The 22,030-nt window shown below is 40.8% G+C and overlaps 1 protein-coding gene across 1 annotated transcript; it reads right to left on the bottom strand.

The window, feature by feature from the left end:
- Nucleotides 1-356: 356 nt before the first annotated feature.
- On the bottom strand, nt 357-21,575 carry LOC134419887 (uncharacterized). The gene is made up of 8 exons (XM_063159488.1): nt 21,377-21,575; nt 10,618-10,739; nt 9,383-9,521; nt 8,432-8,553; nt 6,595-6,705; nt 3,202-3,308; nt 1,730-1,820; nt 357-624 (listed from the first exon to the last, which is right to left on the bottom strand). The coding sequence occupies exons 1-8, from the start codon at nt 21,573-21,575 to the stop codon at nt 508-510; spliced, it is 1,008 nt and encodes a 335-aa protein (XP_063015558.1). The 3' UTR covers nt 357-507.
- Nucleotides 21,576-22,030: the final 455 nt, after the last annotated feature.

The following is a 22,030-nucleotide window of genomic DNA, read 5'->3' as shown; positions in this document are numbered from 1 at the left end:
TGGAGAGAAAACCTAAAAATTCCACAGGAGGAACACCAAAGATAATGCTGTTTATAAATATTGTTACTGATAAGAATAAATGCTTTATATGAAAATGAAACAGCACTACAGCTTTTATGTAACATTACGCTAAATGCATTCTTATCATTCACATCAATAAGGATTCACTGCTCCTAGGTTTGATATATTTAGCAAACATTGGCAGTGCATAATGCTACTGATGACCAAAAGTTCTTTTAGCGTTGCTATACAGATGCTCTTTCTAACATTTCTGCAAAAAATAGACCATGAGGATATCTCCTAAATTAAAAGTCAAAATAGCCGGTTGAGACAAAAGGCCTCAGTAAGAAAACCTGTTTGAAAAGACTCTTTTTTATTAAAAACCACATATATCACTCAAATTAACCACAATATTAATTTTGACCTGATTTATTCACACAAATCGATCCAAGTTCATTTTAGGCCCAAAATATATATCATAAGAATACTAGTAAATTTTTCCAGGTACTAGAGAATCTTGTATAAATGAATCTGTTCGAGCGCTTCTCTGTCAACATCCTTTTCCATATACACATCATAGTTCAGCTGCACCTCTTCAACCCATTGACTGAGCTGTACATCTGTCTGAAACAAGGAAAGCAGATCCTTAAATCAACACCATGCTAAGAAACAGCAGGAGTTTCAAGGTTAAGGAGTTTCAACATTAAGAAGGCAAGACATAATATGAGACATTAGTAATTCCAAATTATATGGTAATGATAAATTAATTTCTGGAAAAGCCATTTTAACTCAAATAGGACATAATAAAGATAACTTTAAAAATTATCTCAGTCAATAGTCTAGATATTTTGTTAGCATATTACAACTGCCTTTATGCATTTGTGTATCCTAATTCAAAGGGTGACATTCTGACAGATGTGCTGAGGGAGCAACTAATAGTATAATGGAAGAATCACAGGTATTTTCATGTTTTACACACAGGGAGCATTGTATTAAGGCCACAAAGGGCTTCTCAGCTGCTCTGTGACTACAGCCTGCTCCAAAAAAAGTTCAAATGACACCACTGCTGGTTTTGAGGCTGAGGATCTACTTCACCCATCAGCATCCAGGCAACAAGTGATTCAATTTCTCTAAAACTAACTACTGTTGTGAGAAAATCACTATATACATAACCTTGTCATGTCTGATCAGTGTTTTGTTTCCTAACTAAAGCTAGGCCACATAATTTGCCCAGGTATCACACACATGATCTAAGATGACCGATGGCAGCACAGACAGAGGGCAGAGCGTGGCCCAGCACAGAGCATTCAACATCTCTGAAAGAGGCACTGCTGTTATGTTTGCTTCCAGCTGCAATTTAAAGCCATGTAACTGATCCAGGATGCCTGATGGTAGTCACTTGGCTGGTTGGGAGACCACATCTCTCACTCATCTGTACTTCCAAAAGCTCACAGTGCCATATTAATACACATGTTAATAAAATAATTCATGCAGCCTACTGATAGAGGCTGGGATTTTCCTTTTCACTCGAGGACAATCTAAGTACAGGGAGATGTGCTGGTGGTCAGCCTCAAAACAGAATCCTGAGTCTTCCAACTTTTAATCTCTGCACAAAATTACTTATCCTTCCTTAAAGCAATACTGGCAAGCAGCTAACTTCAACTCCAGAAATGCCACTTTAACAGAAAATAACAAAATGTGTCAGCTGAAATAGGCTGAGGGAACTTACCTGGAGCTTTGAAAGTGATTCCTCAAGACTTGGAACTGTCACTAATAAGGACCCTCTTTTCCTTACATTACAAGCAATAAATTCCCAAGCTCTGAAACATATTTAAAGGCAGGTGACCAGTTTTTTGGGGAAAAAACACACATATTTGATATACAATGAATCTAACACTTGCAGTTTATTGCCCAGAGGTAGTCTAAGCTTAAAGACTTGCAATACATGCTTATCAGTCATTATTAATATCTAAGCAAATGTATTTGCAGGAATAAAATCAAGCTTTGGATTAAAAACACAGGGAATATATGGTCTTACAATGTTAGATTTTGTAACTTTATAATTCTCATACATACATGCATATCATTTGGTATTGTCAAGACTTTCACTATGAACAAGGATTAAACATTGACACTTGGCCCCTTTGGTTTGAAGAAAATCCAGTCCTGAAGTGCAGTCCTTTATTAACCTTCACAACAAGCTTTTCTTTATACACAAACTTCGTGCACAGTCGTGACAAAGTACTTCTCGTAAGGCACCAGTAGTCAGAGTACTTAAATATAGCCTCCAGCATTCCCTTTTTAATTTTTTTTTTGATTTTGCAAGTAAGATCATTTCTCGCAGCACAGCAATTCAGACTAAAAAGAATTTAATTTCCAGCATTCTTCAAATGTCATTTGTCTTCATGCTACTAATGCAACACTAAACCACTATTCCCAAGCTATGACAGAATCAAATGAATTCTCAGTCCTGTGCCTAGAAATATATCTCCTGGCATTTTGAAATACCCACTGTCCTTCACCCATCCACTCTGTGCCCGTCTGGTTGGTATTATCACCTGGTATCCAGGGCAGCAGGGCAAGCCTTAGCTGAAGCTGGTACGGAATGACAGACTTGGCTGGGACCAAGTGGAGACACAGGTACTCCTTTTTTCTGACTGCCCATTCTAAACTTAGGATGATCAAGTTATTTACACTTTAAACGGATGCTGCTGGCTTAGCAAAAGCTCATCTGTGAGTGCCTTGTACCTGAAAGAGAACCTTAGCCACATGTTTGTTTGCTACCACATCCTTACAAATATCTCTTAGCAGTATCATTCAGAACCATGCTTTGTTGTCTGTATATATTAAAGCTCTGACATCAGCGAGTCAGTGACTCTTACTTCTGAAGATTAAGCTTTATGCTGATACAGTAATCTCAGGTTCTTTAGCAGCAAGATACTATTTTAACATATCAGGGCAAGGATTCAAGCCAAGGTTTGGGTAAAAAAAGCAGCAGTGTTCAGTGGGTTCAACAATAAACAACTGCCAGAACACCTTAGCAGTTAAGTATAACAATTAGAAGTAGACAGTATGAAACAATTTCCTTATATAAATTATGCATATGCCTTCAAAAAGCACAACCTTAAGGTTTTCCATTATTCACAAGGTAACACAGATATTTACAAAGAAATAGGTAACTTGTTTGGACACAGAGCTTACCTGGCCTGTTCCTGTCTGTCAAGAAAATATTCAAAGACATTATTCATTACAACAACATCAGCCTTCTGCAGAAGTGAGGGCTGAGTACAGATGTCTGCATGAACCACCTGAAGGAGAGAAATTTCCCAAGGCATAAATTAAGAGACAAATACAGCCTTTGAGAAGTCATGAAGCCTGTCAGCCTAATACAGCAGCTGCTACCACCCTTTTGAACCAGTCACAAAACCAGGTATTTCACTGGCTTCACAGTAGATAAAACTGACATATGCAACCATAATAACCTTTCAATTTTTTTTTTAAATCAGATTTAACTCTTCTAATTAAGATACTCAATCCATTATGCTAAGTAAAATAAAGTACATCTGAATTTTGGTTTAGAACTGTGTGCCATAAAAGAGGAGATGGCTGTCATATTCAACTTCCCTATATTTTATCACAAATGTCCAGTGATTTCAGAAAAGTAGTTAAGCTAGTTGAAGCTATTTTGAGGATAATAAAAAGCATCTCACAGGGTCAGTGGGTTACTGAAGGATTATAGCTAGAAAAGACACTACAGACCCAGATTTGACAGCTGAATTCTCACAATGCTATTGGGACTGGGAATGTTGGAAAGGCAGGATGCTCAGTAGCACTGGAGGATCCCACTAAACAACTGCCTCTCCAGTCAGAACAAGAGGAGCTGTTTTGATTTCATCTACTTTCACCTACCAAAAAGGATATTAGCACATCATGTCATTTTTCAAAACAAGTGAGACAGGAGAATATGGATGCTCATTAACACTCTGATGTGTTTGATTTCCTCTTAAAGACGGAGAAATCGTATCAATCTGACTCAATGATCCATGTGGGTCCTTTTCAACTCAGATCCTTTTCAACACTATTATTATGCATCCCAAATCTGATGAGGAATGCAAACTGCAATATCTTTTGAAGGGATAAGTAGTAGTCAGCATGGATTCACTGAAGTCCTGCTTAACAAATCTGATTGACTTGTGTGATGAACCAACAACCTGCATGGATGAGGGGAGATCAGTGCATTTTGTCTATTTTGACTTCAGCAGGGCTCTCAACTCTGTTTCTCACAACATCCTCACAGGCACAGTCAGGGTGTGAGGGCTGGATGAGTGGACAGTGAGGACTGAGAATTGACTGAATGGCAGATCCCAGAGGGTCATAAACACTGGCACAGAGTCTACTTGGAAGCCTGTCACTACCGGTGTCCCCCAAGGCTCAGTACTGGATCCAGTATTGTTTCATTTATCCACACATGACTGGGATGAAGGGGAGATGCCTCCCCTGTAAGTTCACTGATGACACAGAGCTGGGAGGTGTGGCTGATGCTATGGAGGGATGGGCAGAGAGGAATCTTCTGAAATTCAGCAAAGGCAAATGCAGGGTCCTACATGTGGGGAAGAATAACCCGATGCACAGGATAGGATACTAATGGCAGTCCTACTATTTTAAACCACAATTCAGAAAGATGCTTGAACTACTGGAAAACTTTCAACATATGTCGATGTTTCCTTGACCTGAATGACTGACTTAAGACTTGACCTAAAATTACTCTGCATTTACAGGGTAGGTGACCATACTGACCAAAGTGACCTAAGCACCTCATTCTGCCAATATCCTCATTCCTCTTGGGGACTTTGGGACCACATAAGCATGTCTGGCTGCACAGTGAGCCAGACCCAGATACTGCTCCCCTCAAAACCCCAATACTGCTGGGTTTGATTTCAGCTGAACCAGCTCTCTGATCTGCTTGGCTGTGTACTGGCACAACAGAGGAGGCAGCAACTGATTTTAAAACTGCCCTGTCATCCAGTGGAATACACACCAAGCCTTTCATGACTACAGTCAATTTCTGAATTGAGGTCTCAAGTTTCCTAAGATCTGTTGAACTGTTTACTTTCCTCCTAGTAGCTGAATGTTTCCTCAAATGGCAAAAGATGCTGAGCAACCCTCTATGTACTTTAACAAACCAAGTGTTGACCAAAGAAACACAAGGTTCACTCAGAGATTTAGCCACGAAAGATACCATTTCACTTTGCTATCCTTTAGGAGCATATTCTAATAAAAATTCAGAATATCTTGAAAAAACAATCTCTATTTAGAAGAGCCTCTAAAATGTTTTTCAAACTTGTGCCATGAATTATGACAAGCATCTGGATTCTCACAATTTTTCAACCTGATAAGTACCTCTAGAGAGAATTCATTTGGGGGTGAAATAAAAATATAAGATTGAAATGTTCAAAGCAGTGTGATAACAGGAGTCACATGACTAAATTAGCATTTAATGAGACTCAAATAGCTAAGTCCTCCGGCACTGCTTTGAAAACCTATTATCTTATCTTTATGCTCCAAAATGAATACTTCAGCAGAATTACAAGGTGTGAAGAAAATACATAAAAGCTTATAATAAAAAATATACAGGGCCGAAAAGCATGCCTATAGATCTCCAGCTCCACTGAATTAACTTGACAGAGCTCCTAACTGTACTTTCAGTTTCATCACAGTAAAGTGTTATGAACATAAAACATACACAAAACCCAAAGGTTATGGATAAATTGTCAGCAACTGTGACTGAATTGAGCAACCCACTGCTACTGCTTACCCTGTGTTAAATATGTCTATTATTTATTTCTAGGTTAAAATTGGGTTACCTTAATACCCGAGAAATTACCATACTCAGCAGTTTGTGTGACTCCATTCAAGAGCACGTGCATACAACACAGGAATAAAGCCAGTATTCTATTCAGCATATTCTACTTACCAACTTTGGCTGGTAACAAAATCATGGGTCTGGTCCAGAAAGGAATTTTTTTTTCCTCTTTAAAATATTAGTAGCTATTCCCATAATGAAACTAGGGAAGTGAGTCCCATAATGATAGCACTTTCTTTGAAACCCATTTTGTTTGTGGAAGGTACATATACACTGGCATTCTATGAAAGGAAATATGAATAATTCTAAGTCCTTTAGGTATCCTTAGATGCAAATTTGCAAATCCTACAAACATTTTTCTGCTAACAAAAGTGAATCACAGACATTTACTTTAGTGTTTGTGACAGAAATTCTTTATACATTCCGTTTCACAGAAGTGAGTGGCAATGATGTCATTGATTTCACTGGGAGAACTGGCTAAGATTTATCTGTTTTGTGTGAGCCAACGGGTAAGTCCAGTCAGGAAAAAGGCTAAGTGATTGATATTTTGATAATTTCCCTCTTCCTCTTTACTATAAGGTTTTTATTTCCTAATGCAAAGCCTTTGTTTAGGATCAAAACCAGCTAAGGCAGAAACTTCTCAGAATGCTGATTTACCAGCCACTCACTCAAACCAGATACCTTGTACACAGTAGTTAAAAATACAAAAACTAAAACATATATTTGGTTACCTTTATTCTGTCAATGAACTCGTACTTTGTAATCATAATTTCTTGCAACTGGCAAAAGTCTGCATTCATTTCTACTCCATACAGCTGGGAAGCTGAGCTATAAAGATAACCCTACATTAGGAAAAGGAACTTTAGTAACTGTGATGCCTTTAAAACAAGTTCAAATTTTTCATTTAAAAAGAAGAGAATTAAACACAAGTTAAGATTAGAGAAACATTTTAAAATAGTGAGTTGAGAAATGTCTTTCAGTGGATGTGAAATATTTTTCAAAGCTAAGGTCCTGATTTGGCAATTCCTACTTAAGCCTCACAAATGTTAGTAAGAAATCCAAAATGACACATCAAAAAAACAAGAAAGGGAAAGCTCCAAGTTCACTTGAACTGCAAAACAGATGGAAAATAGTCTAAGAAAGAAAAAAGGTGTACAAAACAAATTACGAAAATAGTGTGAAGGGAAAAGACTCTACACGTCATTTTTGTTACATGGGAGACTTGAAGAAGAAAATATCAAGAGGAAAGAAAAAAAACACAAGACATAATAGAGCCAAAATCAGTTAAAATGGAGGACAATATACCAATAATATAGTGGGATATTTTGATACCAAGTCTTTGTCAGCTTCTCTAAGTTAATGTATTACTGACATTTTCAGATGCTTCATACAGGGATATATGCAAAAAACAAAAAGCTAAATTATCACTTAATATTAAGCCCAAAAAATAGTTCAGTTTTGGGCTAAGATTTGGGGATTAGATTTGGGGAAGCCATTGGAAATGTTAGAGAAAAAAAGTACAAATACTTGAGCATACAGTGCCCTAACAAAGATACTGCTTTAAGTGCCACTGTCTCCATTGAGCAGAATAATTACACTTTGCCAACAATGGCAAAGACAAACAATGCTGAAGATACAGAATATCTGAGATCCACATGTACTACAACTTCATTATTAAGGTTTTCTGAAACCATTCTACTCAGAGAGTAGAAAAGCAACCTGTGAAGTCACCCCTCCTCCAAGGCAAGACCATATTACAAAGCAGAACGCTTTTTGTGAAAGAGTGCTTTGAAAGTATCTTCTATTATAATAATACAAGCATTTGAATACTTCAAAATAAAAATCAGCCTAGCCAAAGTGTTACCATTTAAGGACCCAATGCTGCAAATATTTACAAATGGGAGTAACTTTCCTCATTTGAGTGATCCCAAAATTAGACTATTCAAATGAGTAAAATCACATGCTCAAGTGTTTGCAAGACTGAGTCCTAAACACACATTGACTTTTTTAAGAAAGTAGTAATGTGTGTTTTGCATTGCTGTTGGCCATATGTTGTACCAGCCATGCCAAAAGCAATCAAAATTGCACTCAAGTTTCTTGATGAAGTATTTTATGTGCATTTTAAAATGCAGAGCAGGACAATATGTTTTTGGAGACAAATTCATATCAAAGTCTTCCTTTGTATATTTTAACAGTTTATCAGCTTCATAAAGGAATTTAACATAACTAATCTATATATAGGCATGGTCAAGACATAAGAGGACAAACTGACTTATGAAAGAGACAGCAGGAGCGAGCAAAAGAGCAGCATGTGTGACAGCAATATGCTACTCTGTTGGACAACAGACTTTTCCTCTCCATAAGCAGGATCATTTCTATTCCCTCTTGTGAGGAACAGAGGAAGAACTGAAATGGCTAGTAAACAGCACCTTACACTATTCAGAGAGGCAGATCAGAGATGCCTCTCAGAATGACCTATCCAATATTAAGTAATGAGAGTAGGCAGTCAGAAAAGAGGGAAAATGTTTGTCACAGTAATAAAATATGAATTCCTGTGCTGGAAGTTACCGCAAATAGCACTGCACCAAGCCTGGAGCCAACGTCAACCACTACCTTTCCTGTCAGGTCAGGCAGTACATGGTGATAAAGAAACTTCAGTTCCATGAGGGAAAAGGAATGCGAAATAAACTCTGGGAAATAAGAACAGAACAAAGGTGTTGGGTGGGCAGTACTAACTACTGTGTAATTAACCATTGAAACAGTAACCTGAAGTATTATCTTCACTGAAAACTTGTGTGGTTTCTGGCCTGCACTAGTGCACTAGGGCAGGGTTTGCAGATCAGAGGTAACCAGCCAAGAAGCCTGTCCCAAGTCTGAGGACTCCTTGCCTTACATGGAGAATTTTGAAATCCTTCATGAAACTGAATTACCTTTTTCTGCACAGTATGTTAAAGAATACAAAACGAAGTATCTTGGAACTATTTAACTGAAAAAGGAAACGTAGTAAACACAATTTGTGCAAAACTTTTTGTGGGCAGACATATTAACAGCTTCAATTTCAACTCCAAAGTTTTAATGAATGGAATGTTCTCCATATAAACCATTCCTTCAATGGCTGTGCTCCACTGGCAACAGCACTGATCTGTAGCACACCACACACAAGCTCTAAGACAGATGGTGCTTTCCACTGTTCTTCAGCATGTGAGAGGAGATGCAGGCTACTGCATGGACTCTACAGTATTGTCTTCCTCTTTCATCTTCCTCTCCAGTGGTACATAGCCTGCCTCTAACCTGCCCAGTTTTTGTGGGCAACAGTTGTCACTCACACTGCAAATTAATTCAACTTACATGTGTAGGAGGCTCCTTCCACTGGTTATGAGAAATAATTCTGGCCTGTATATTCCAGCAGTCTGGACAAAGTCCCCCATCAGCTGGATGTTGTCATGTCCAGCTGAGTCACTGCACAAACCAGTTTAGTTAAACTCCATTTGTTTCTCATGTTCCCAAAAGAACACTTACCTAAAGATGCAGTTTTGTATGAGCCACACTCTGTGCAGTAGCTCCTACTCATTTTCCCCTCCTCACACAATGAATCAACATCATCATCATCATAAAGGAATGCATCAACATGAATCATGGGCAGTGGATGTTGGTGTATCTGAGAAGAGGAACAAAACCTTAGAAAGGCATAACCAAGTCTCTTAACTTCAGTTACACTGTCACATGTTAACTGTCCCACCATCCTACCTTTCCCAAAATCCCCGAGATCCATGCTTTTCCCTATGCAACAATTACAAAAAAAAAAAAAAAAAAAAAAAAAAAGAATTAGCTACAGAAATCCTGCATGTAAACTGGGTTATCAAATTTCACTGAGATAACCAGTAAGTGGTGGTCAACAAACAAAAGCAAGCTGGTTTTGATATCTGAGTAGGGAGCCCTATGTGAATTTTGTCTCTTTAGTGCTTGCTTGGCTAGAGAACATACAGGGTAAAAGCAGCTTTTCTTCCTCTTTTAATGAGGAGAATGTAACTTAAATTTAGCAGAAAGGTCAATTCTGCTTCTCAGCCTCAACTGACTGTTTTCATCATGCCTTATGCCTCTATCTAGAAGCACCCCTAATTAACATGGGTGTCACTTTCAATCAAAAGTATACCAGTGAGACGCCTGCCCTCTCATCATTTCAAGGGGCATAATCTTCATCCTCCTACTTATCTTTCCTCCCTTTTCCAGGCTTGCTGCATGTGGCCAATCCACTTCTCCCACTGAAGAGCCACACATCACTTTTCTGGGAAATGCATTAACTTTCCTTGCATACTGACAGGTCAAGTAGGAAAGGTGCACTCTCCTCCCACAGGACTCACAGCCCACCTGTTTCTGAGCCATGAGAATCTGAAAAGAGCTGGATATCATCTCAGAGCTGCCCACATTATGGCAACAGCAAACATTGGCCTTGTGTTCCTGCTGTCTTTAAGGGAGCTGTTAAGAGTCTATTAGGGAGCTAGCATTGAAGAATCACTGTGACAGGCGCCACACCACACAGAATGAAAGCTATCCCAAATAACACATGATCAAAGCATTAACAACTATGAAGCAACTTTCTTGGAGTCATGCAAACATAGAGCAACAGACCTGAGAACCAAACTGAGATTTCCTATATGTCAATCCATGCTCATTTTCTATTATAAACTACTGCTAAAATGCTATCAGAATAAATGATGTGGTTCAGTAAAATCAGACCATAACAATTAGCTTACTTTCTGCACAGCTTGATGTTCTGAAGTGAACATTGCCTCGATGGGTAAACGATTCCGCAAATCTTCAGCGATATTTCTGAGCACAACATCATTGTTACTCACCACAAGCTCATCAAAGTCATCTATAAATCAAGACAAACAAAAACCCCTGAACAATCATTTGCAGACCATGTGGACTAAGTGATGACCAGTACAATACAGTTGCAAGACATAAACAACACCAGATGGATAAGGTTTTTTATTCACATGCATTTTTGTTAGCTTTTCCAGCCAATGACTGATTTGGATTGTAATAACTTTGCCACGTAAAATAAATGCACTGCTTTTCTGAGATCTCAAATTATTTTCATATTTATAAATTTATAACTCGCATATGATGGTCTGGGCTGCCACCAAAGTGATATTGTTTCAGTTTAAGATATAAAAAACATCAAAGATGTTTTTGAACTATTGGAGAAATTACAAAACTCAATAGTTGCCTGAATGCAGGCTTTTTTTTAATTCAAGTTTCTTTTTATATGTATGATCTTTCTAATAAACATACAAAAAATTAGGGATAATGCACAGTTCAACAGTGCAACTCACAATACATTTTACATCACCCAAACTATCAAAATATTTCAAATGAGAAGGAAAATAGGAATAAATGTAAACCAACACAATTCTGCAAAGCCACAGAGTAATTTTTTGCAATTTTCCCAGGATATTCCTACATTACTTTAGCTCATTTTTTTAAAAGACACCTCGAAAAAAGATTCAGAAGGAAACCATGTGAAGACTAATCCTTTTTTCTTCCAAGGCTCAATCAATAGTAAGTGTTCTGCTCTTTTAAAAATGACTGGTAATGCTAGGGACTCTACAACCACCCTTAGCCATCTATTCCAGTGCTTGACTACCCTTAATATTAGAAAGGAAAACCCTTCTTAATTACTGATTTTGATGTCCTCTGCCACTACTTAGTATTTTCTGCCCCACTCACAATGGAAATAGCAAACTTTGTTGCTTTCTATTATACAGTAACTATTTACTTCCCTGAAGACTCATCATGTGTCACATCAGTCTCCTTTCCAAGAAAAACCAAGATTTGCCTGCCCAGACTGTTCCTGGTTTTTTTTTTTTCTTTCCTAGTGTATGAGGATTCTCAACACTTCCCTCTGGATCTCCTGGACTCTCATCCTTTCTGCCCTGCAGTATTGAGAACTCCAGCTAAAGGTTTACTTGCTCATACCAGTTTTCACATCTTGCAGCCAACATCCTGCTTATATCCCCCAATTTCTTGTTAAGAGTATGATGTTCCTAACTGGCATTAGCACAAGATCTGCCTTATGCCTGTACTCTGCTCTTTTCTTGTTATATTTTCCTCAAAAGAAGGATTAGATGAAATTCCTTTTTGTCTGGATATCTCACTGCTTGAAGGATGTTGAACTGGTTCTAAACAAAGGCACATCTCAGCTCAAAGCTACAAACCTGTCAAAGACAACCACCACCACCAAAAAGCAGCCACTAATCTAATCCTGAAAAAATATACCAAACCCATCCACTGAGTCTTGTCTAAAAGTGAGACGAATATGTATGTCCCCTCTTCTCCACCCCTTCTGGTTTGCTTCTTGTTTTTAGACTGCTGCATCACTCACAAAAAGAAAATCTGACAGCTTTTACAGGTGTTTTTAAAAAAGGCAATGTTTGCTAGCATTGCTGTTCCAGGTGGGAACATTAGTACAGAAAAGCTTGATGGAAAACAGGTTCAAAATAAATCTACAGAACACACTACAAGTTTCTCTATGCTAATATATTTAATCTTTCCTGTGGATCACAGGAAATGCTAGAAAGACTGAGAAATTTTAAGGCTAGTATAGGAATCAGAAACCTGCAAACCTTTAAACTATGATACTTTAAACTAAATGCTTCTGAAATGGTTTTTGCTTAAGCACTGTAGTGAGAACAATATGATTAAAGAAAGCATCATTCATTGGTGCAAAAGGCTCTTCTTTAGACTGCAAATGTAAATGGTTCTTTCAACACATCCAAAAATGGACCCAAACAGACAATCCTGAATCCCCTGTAGTAAGCAGCAGAAACTTTAAATTATCTGTATTTCCCTAAGATCTATTTGGTTTATAATTTATTAAACATACAGTAGTAATGCTCCAAAGCCCTGATGGGCCATTAGCACTGGTAGTTGTTATGCTTCAGGAAGGCAATTTACTGCTCCAAAGTGCTCACAGTTCCCTTCTCCAGAACTTCAGCTCCTAGAGAGATGCACACTTTGCAGCAAGGAACACAGACACAGGCAGCAGCTGCAACAGCAGCAACACCAACACAACAGGTGCAATGCAGCAGCTCCAGCTTGGCAGCATTTTAATTTGAAACCTCTAATGAGCACCCATCCTGTTAAACACACAGCCCATCCAACAATTTGCAGATTTGTTATGAACATCCCAGAAGCACAGTGATCTTTCCAACCAGCTCAGGGAAGATTTCTATGGATGTGGCACAGCACAGAAGTAAACCCAGATATTAAGGGAAGGGAAGGTGGGCAAATCTAACTGTAGCTTAACTGACACCATCAGCACCCCGACATGCCCTCAGAGTGCCAAGGCACCAGTTTGCTGAGGTGGATAACCTCTGAGGGAGCAAGGGGAAAAGTCATGCTACAGACAGAACAAGAGAGTAGAAAGCTGATATTGGCAGCTGAACAGATCAGTGCCTGTGGGCAATAAGCCTCTACATCTGGCACTTGCTTTAAAACAATACTATTACTATGCAAGAGAGCTCATCCAGCTGTTATAGTGCCTGTTAAGAGTATCAAATTCATATATAGCATTTAATGAAATGCAGGAAGTGTTCCTAGACCACCAGGCCAGCCACATCACACTGCAAATACAGAACTTCAGCTCTCTTGCTCCCAGATCTAGTGCGTCAATAGGATCTGCTCCCTCATGCCCTGGGTGACCTTTCCTGGCCAACATTAGTGATGGAGAGCCCTCCAGAGCATTCAGTGTTCCAGCTCCACAGAACAGAAACACACACCTTCAGTGGGACACAGGCAGCACATCCATCTTCCTCTAACCCAGAATATCCTTCCCTGCCCTGAGTTCAAGCTGTGCAGTACCTGGCACAATGCTGACCACCTTGCATTGGGCCCTCTGATCTCTCCTTGTGACACAAAGTATGACACATACGAGTTCTTGTATGCTCTGTACAAAACAAGTCCTAAGGACAACACATATGCTTTTCAAACAAAAAACTGTTGAAACACTGACCCTGAAAAATAAATGACAAATGGAAGTGCTCCTTTCTAACTAACAGTTAATACTCTAAAGCACAATAAGCAGGAAGAAAAAAGGAGAAGGAGATCTGAACAGACTTCATCTGAGATGACAAAATGGCAGCTGGAGCAGAAGCTGTGTGTGCAACACTCCACACCTGTGTGTATAGTCTGTGACTGAACTCTGACACACAGAGTCAGGACTCCTTCCTGTCAAAGCACGAAACAGCAACAGCTACCACAATAACTCATTTACTTTTGCAGTATGTAAATATTTGTAGATTGCCATCAAGTAGGAAACACCAGTGCCAAATATGAAAATATGCATCTCTGTTGGTACAGTTTTATCAACTCCACCCTCGTGTTTAACAAATTGTTCACTCTTGAAAATCTCAGTATCGCCTTAAAAGGAATCTTCAAAGAAGAAACAAAAATAGAAAAGTATTTTATATATCATTTTAGTACCTGTTACATACATGAAATGTATACAACATGAAATGGAGAGTGTGCAAGCCAACCTGTGTTCATTGCACAGACAACTAACCAGGAAAGAAATGTACAGTTCGTGAAACACTGCAAGATGAATCACAATCATTTGTTTGTGGAGGAAGTCTGAGTGTGTAGTGTTTGTATTTTACTTCAAAAACCGGTTCCACTGGATTTACTCAACATGCATTTATAAAATTTAATTAACACGTTGCAAAAAGCCTCATTATCACCCTGGTGCTAGTCAGCCTTTCTACAGAAGCTAAGAAAACATCACAAAGCCTCACACCAGATAGAGAGCACCACTACACCAACATCTGAACACCCTGGCACTGCAAAATACAGGATTGAAGACAAGCAATGTGTGATTTCCAAATGACAACAGAAGATTACATGTCCCTGAGGGAAAGAAGAGAATTTAGCAAAGGCAACCATAGCAGCAAGCACCTTATGGTCCTCTAGATATATACTCCGACTCACAGAAGAGTAAAGCACATATTAACAGCTGTGTTACTTAAAACAAGGTTGATTTAGTAATTCAGCATTTTTAATAATACTGGAGAACCAAGTCAAGGAAGAAGCACCACATCCCTAAAATTTAGTATTGCCCTTTTTGGCTAAATAATTTGAGAAGCAATATGTGACCTCAGTATACCAAGTACCTCAGGAACTCTAAATATTATTTCTGTCCCAAAGCATACATAGTTAGTGGTAGAAAGTAATTGGCTTTTTCCAACAGAAATATAACCAGAGTTCATTTTATTAGTTTAAGTCTTTTACACTGGTTAATTGAAAGAAGCTTTGAAGTTCAATTTTAAACAAGGTAAGTCTCATACTGTTTCACAATCCCTAGTTTCCCCCACCATTATTACGTTTCAATGACTAACAACTTAGAAGTATTTGGTATTCTTCCTGAGACCTCTCTCACACCAGTATCACTTGTCACAACAAAGGAAATTAATGCCAATTCCCACAGTTGATGATTCATCCAATTATAGGTAACATCCCATTTTAGTTTATCAAACAGAACAGTGGAAAAGATTTTTGGTATGGTATCATTTCAACAAATAAATGTTAATGTGAAAATGCAATGCTATTTTTATCTCTTCTGAAAGGATATTTCAGTTGAATAAATCACTTCTACAAATTTGGATATGAAGTCTTGTACTAAATTACTTTTTCACACAAACACAAAACCACAGACTATACTTGTCACATTGCAGAAACCCACATTTTCATCCTTTTTAAAGATACTCGTTCCACTTTAGTTTCATCTGCAGACTGAAAGGAAACATTTAAAGAATCAAGTGTTTTCTTATCCTGTTTCCTCTTCTTGTGAAAATTATCATCTGATAACTTTACCTAGCAGGTCAGAGAATATGACAATTCCAAGATAATAAAGTACAAGAAATGCTGGACACACTTGGTCTGCTCCTAAGAGTAAGATGAAAAGTTTCTTCTCTGTATGCAGAACACTGTACTAAAGCAGCACATCCTCTAGTATCAGTTAGGTTGACTTTATCAGATACTCTTCCCTCACTGCCTGTTAACAACCTGAATTTACAGCACTGACTGCCCTCAACTTTCAAGTTACAAGACTAAATTGTACTCCAACCTCTTAAAAAGCTGGTTTGCTCCCAGTACAAGTTAATCCATTAAAAAAATTCGTACTTAATTATATGTTGTTTATCCTTAAATTAGAAGATTTGCAATGATTATTATTCAATTACTATTTTGAGTGATACTCTTGATATTGAATATTTTGAGTACTGCAGGAACAATCAACAATTCAGACCAGTATATCACTTTGAAATCTTAGCTTCATATTCTCTCAGGAAATGCATAGACTGGAAACGGTTTGTAGAGTGTTTTATTACACTGTTGCATGAACTGAAAAAAATTTAGAAGTTAGTATCACAACAGTAATATTTACCCATGATGGAAAAATATTTCAACCTTAGACCCCATGACAGAACACAAGAAGTGTAAAGGGTCTTACCACCTTATCTGTGCTTCACTGACACTGACTGAGGGACGGCTTTGTAATCTGCATTTAAGCACTAAGCACAGCAACAGCATTCAGTGGGTGCTAGTAGGTAGAGTGGTTTGGTGACTTCAATCTCAAACTCAAGATTCAGATTCCTGTACTTACTTCCCCTGATTCCTGTGGTGCTGCTCATGTAAACAGATAGCTTGGTCAATTCATTGGTTATCTCCTCCAGCATTCATTCTTACCAAATGCAACCTTTTCTGCTACTGAAAATTTTAGAAATCTGGGCAGTGGAGGCTCACGTGGGAATCTGCCCCAGCTCTACATCAAATGCTGGGACCCAGCTGAGGGGGATTGTCAGGGGGGTTTCCCAAGTGGTTTGAATTAGCTCTTGGGCTTCACCCAGGTTTTCTTAGCTGGAACTTCTGGAACACGGTTATTGCAAAAGGATATTAAAGCATTAATCATGCTATTATAAAAAAGTTAAGACACGAAAGGTTCCTGTTCCTTTTTCCAGCTCTTATTATTTAATTTTCTTTAAGATCTAAGACAAACTCAAAAGAAAAGCTGGAATGCAAGTCACCGTGAAATGACGTACATCTCACGGCAGTGTGTGGGAAGAGCTGGCTGATTGTGAAACAGCCAAGCAGTGTTGCTAAGCAGCTGCCTTAAAACACCAACGTCTTCTTCCATCACACATAAAGATTTGGAATTTCTAAAATTCTCAATACAAAAAACCCCACATTCATAAGAAAAGGAAAGAAAAAACCCAAATAGAAAAGAAAAAAAAAAAAAACCCAAAAAACGAATAGAATCTTTCATTCACTTACATTCCTGTAATTACCAAGTAAGGTTAGTCAAAAATCATTGGAGTAAGAATATGTTAATGTTCTTTCAGTTCAAAATATGTAAGGCTTTACTTTAGGTAAGATAACTCACTTTACTATAAACAATTCACATCTTCCATGGAAGTTTGTCAGTAGCATTTCATGCCTTCAGTGTGTGAGTCAGAAAACACCAACTAAGTTACAGTAATAACTAAGGCTGTCTTTGCAACAACACTGATCTTAAAGGTCATCCACTTTATGCAGGACTTTACTCTAAGGGTGCATGTACACTTTAATTCAGAGAGATGTGTGAAGAAGGAAAAAGCCTGACTCCAGCCAACACTGGAACCATGCCCAGTTCTCCTCAGCTGGAGGTAAAAGTATAAGCTCAACACCTTGACAGAAACAGGAATGGGATACAGGAGGAGAAGGCAGGGAACTGACACTTCACAGAAAAGCAGTTTGTCTGTGGAGATACCATTTTTATTTCCATTTATCCTATCCTAGTTTTCATTCACAATATTATCTCCCCATCTCTGCCACTTTTTTTTTTTTCTTTTGCTCATCAGAGGTTTGTTTCCTTCCTACATCTGTATCACCAAAGATTAGGCTTTTATTTCTGTGTGGCACAGAGATCTGGTAACTTTTTATGTCTCCCATAAAAGTCGTCTTTATGCACAGATAGAACACCACATTCCCTAGCTGTATTCAGGGTCCAGCAACAGAAACCTCTACCAGCTCCTCACTATCCCCAGTCCAAGCACTATTAATTATCACAGGACTAGCTAGGTATTAAAATGGGCAGTATAATTATTCAAATGCAACAATTCTGAGAGGGAAAAAAAGCCACACTAAAAGTTACTGCCAGTATGCAGCCACAGAAGCAGCTCAGAGAAACAATACTAAGAGAAGCATCATCAAGAGTGCTATGCTAGGGACATCACAGGAAATATTTGCATCTCTGAGGAAAATGCAAAAAAGTTAAAGGAATGTGACCTGCAGGACAAATGCTCACTGACTGTCCAATGCTGCAAGAAAATAAAACCAGTAAGGTACAGATACTGATCTTGCATTCTAGTCCCGTCATCAGGGTGAAAACTAGAAATAAAGCAGGACATAGCCATCCAGACAAAAGAGATCAGAAAAACAGGAACAGGTTAATGACCCAAAGAGGCAGTGAAACATATATTGATTGTTTAACAATGAAAATTTTTTACACATAGGCATAAAGCTTTCTAATTTCCACTCTTTTATCATATATCTACATGTAAACATATATGTATATTAGAGAGGGAGACTGCAGCACCTTGAGAGAGCACAAGAACTGGGTAAACATTGATATTTTTCCACTGGCAACTTCTACAAGCATTAGCATGAGGCCAAATTCTACAGGGTCTAAATGTCTCCACAAATGTGGCAATCAGGGAAATAAGATTAGCCTAAGTCACACATTCTAAATTACAATTGGAACAAATGTGGTTGCCTACAGTTCCATACTGCATCAGCAATTCACAAAATACAATCACAACATGTAAGCAAATGCCGAGGATGCAGATTACTAAAGTACAACTTGATTTCTCAGAATACTAATTAATAGCATACAGCCAGGATATTAACAATGAGCATTTTTTAAAGAGAAAATTAGCATAAAACATTATCAGAGCACAAGCTTGTAAGCAAAGAATCCTAAACCAAAAAAGATTCTGAAGCTGGCCTGACAAGGAGACTACAGAAATGAAATTCTATTCATTACTCCAGCTGCTTGATCCTGACTGCCCTGTCCACTGTTCCCTGATCTGCCGCATATGAGCTGAAAAGCCATTGAATGGCAACTGTAAAGCTAATTATGTTTAAAGATGATGCACATAGTGAAGCAGCAGCCATCACTATTGATGCAAACAGTATAAAAATAGAAGGACACAGATTGCTCAGATCTACCACACACACAGAGTAGTTCAAGATTTGGAACCTAATCTGCTCTTTAGGTTGCATCTTAATTATGAAGAGCAAATATGAGGCACGAATACATGAATCCTTTCACTGAAAGACCTAGGCAAAAAGCTAGATCATTAAAATTCAGAAAAAATATTTGAGAGATCATAATAAAGGCTAGTGACCATAGCATATCATCTTTCACAGAAACCATCTATAGAAAGTTCGGAAGCTGTAACATTAAAAAAAAATATTAAATTGTCCTCACTGACAAAGGATTTTGGAGTCTACATAAACTATGCTCAAAACATTGGCTAAAAATTCCTATGGCAGAAGTAAAAACACGATCATAGAATTGAAACAGAGAAAATAGTAAGTATTAGCTTCCTAACTGAAACAGTTCAGCAATTTCAAGTTTCACTAGTAAGCTCGCATGTGCTTTGCTGTATCTGTAAAGGGGTCAGGAAGCTGAGAAAGCTCTATATGCACACCACCACACAAACTAATACAGTGTGTAGGAGCTGCAATGATTTATGTTACGTGAATAATCAACATGAATGATCGCATGAGAAATTCAATGAGATTTTTATATATTAGAGCATATGGGATAGAAGAAAACCACTTCTAACAAGATTATTTACAGTAACCCAAGCACTGTTTAGAAGTGTCCAGACAAGACCTCAGAACTGGAAGGATGCAGTACTGCTTATAGCAGACTGCTCTAGCATTATGTCTATATACATACAGGCATATGCACGTGTAGATAGATATACACATAGGTATGTGAACATACACACACAGAAAGTAAGAATGTTTAATTGCAAGTAACACTAACTACTGCCATCAAAATTCAGCCTTCACGTTCTAGGGAGGCCCATGTCTGCTCTAGTCGAGGAGGCCGACTCCCAGATGCTCTGGAACATTTGGCAATGTCTCACCTAGGAAAGAGCCCGCCTGGGTGGGAGGGCTGCGTGCCTGTCACAGGCAGCAAAGGCTGTTCCCAGCCGCTTCTCTTCCCGCAAATCCAGCAGAGGGCCTGCTCCCCCTGAGAAGGATCTGCCCTGCCACTCATCCGAGTGACTGCGGGAGCCACAACCCACAGGGCAACACGGAGTGAGCTTGCAGCTCCAAGCACCCGGACAGCTGGACAAGGCCTGGGAGTCAGAGCTGCCCTTTGTGCCACGGTCCCTGTGTGTTGGTGCTGCCTTAGGAAGTTGTTTTCGCCCTAAAGTGGACGTGCTGGAGCAAAGACCCAAACAAGAAGCATAACCTGAGCAAAGCAGGGGAAGTACTGTATCATATGATGAATTTCTGCCAACACACGATCATCAGGGGAGGTTCAGCACCCAGAAGACAATCATTAATAAACAGGACACACACATACTGGATCTTGAGACTGGGCCACAAAATTGGCGGGGTCTGGAAAAATGCACATACCTCCTGAGACTAAGCAGGGTTTAGACTTTATTCAGCAGAGCACTATGTGACTATCGCTTTAACGCACTGCCTATGATGAGGTTTTCCGTGTCATCTTTCGGGTTCAGTTGCAAATTTACAGCTTCTGCACTGACCCATATTTCCTTTCCTCATCTGCCACAGAATGCTTGACTGCAGCACGCTGATGAAATTACATCCAGGCATAAACAAGGGAGTAAACAGAAAGCTATGTTCACTTAAGGTGACATCAAGTGCGGAAAGCAGCGTTTGTAAATGAGCTCAAACCGCTATATCCAAACTCCTGAAAGGCTGCCGTGTACACGTGTGAAGCTGCTGCACAAGACAAGCCTAGGACCCACGGCCGTCTCGACGCGGCAGCAGCAGCAGCAGGAGCAGGAGCAGGAGCAGGAGCAGGAGCAGGCTGGCTCCGCACGCCCGGCGCGCCGCGGGCTCTGAGGGGCAGCCCGTGCTGCCCCGCTGCCGGCCCGCCCGCGCCGCCTCACCCCCGCCCGTGCCACGGCACCGTGCAACGGCATGGCACGGCACCCGGGGCATGGCAGGGCACGGCTGCCCCGGACGGGCGAGCGCGGCCGCCCCCGAGGGGAGCCGGGCAGGGCGGAGGGCACCGGCCGAGGCGTCGGGCCGGTACCCGCCGGTACCCGGAGAGCCGGGTGCCCCCGGAAGGGGGCGGTACCCGGTCCGGGCACGCCGCCCCTCGCCCAGGGTCCGCTCCCCCCTCCCCCGGCCCCGGCTGCCGCACGGCGGGGCGATCCAGGCCCACGGCGCGGTGCGGTCGCGGCCCCGCTGTGCGGCGCTTACGGGTGTTGCGCATCCAGTGCAGCAGGCGCGGCAGGTCGGCGGCGCGCGTGCCCCGCACGGCCGCCAGCACCGCGCGCCGCGCCGCCGCCAGCTCCATCGCGCGCCGCCGCGGGGGGGCGCCACGCGCGCCGAACCACGCACGTGCGCGCCGCGGGACGAACCGCGCCCTCCGCGCGCCCGCCCACCCGCACGCGCGCATGCGGGAGGGCGACACTGACCGGAAGAGGCACTTTGCGCATGCTCGGCCCCGCCCTTCGCCGCACCCTCCCGGCGCGTGCTCGCGCTACCGCTTGGCTCCGCGCCCGGCCCCGGCCCCGGCCCCCGCCCCCGCCCCCCGCTGACAGCGCGGCCGCGGGCGAGGAGCACCGCCCTCCGAGCTCCGCCCTCCCTGCTCCGCCCTCCGAGCTACGCCCTCCGAGCTACGCCCTCCCTGCTCCGCCCTCCCTGCTCCGCCCTCCCTGCCCCGCCCACGGCCGCCCCTCCCGCCGCGCCCTAAGGCAGCGCCGCGCGATTCCCGCCTGTGCCGCGCGGGGTGCGCGAGGGACGTTTACACGGCGCCACCTTAACGACGCAGCGGTCCCGCGCGCCCCGGAAACGGAAGCCAACGGAGGCCTGTGGGGCGACGGCCAGTGCTGACGTTTCCCTGGTCGGCGG

The sequence above is a fragment of the Melospiza melodia genome, chromosome 6, assembly GCF_035770615.1.
Source record: "Melospiza melodia melodia isolate bMelMel2 chromosome 6, bMelMel2.pri, whole genome shotgun sequence".
Classification (NCBI taxonomy): domain Eukaryota; kingdom Metazoa; phylum Chordata; class Aves; order Passeriformes; family Passerellidae; genus Melospiza; species Melospiza melodia.
Note: the sequence above shows the minus strand (reverse complement) of the source record. Positions and strands in the feature narration are given on the sequence as shown.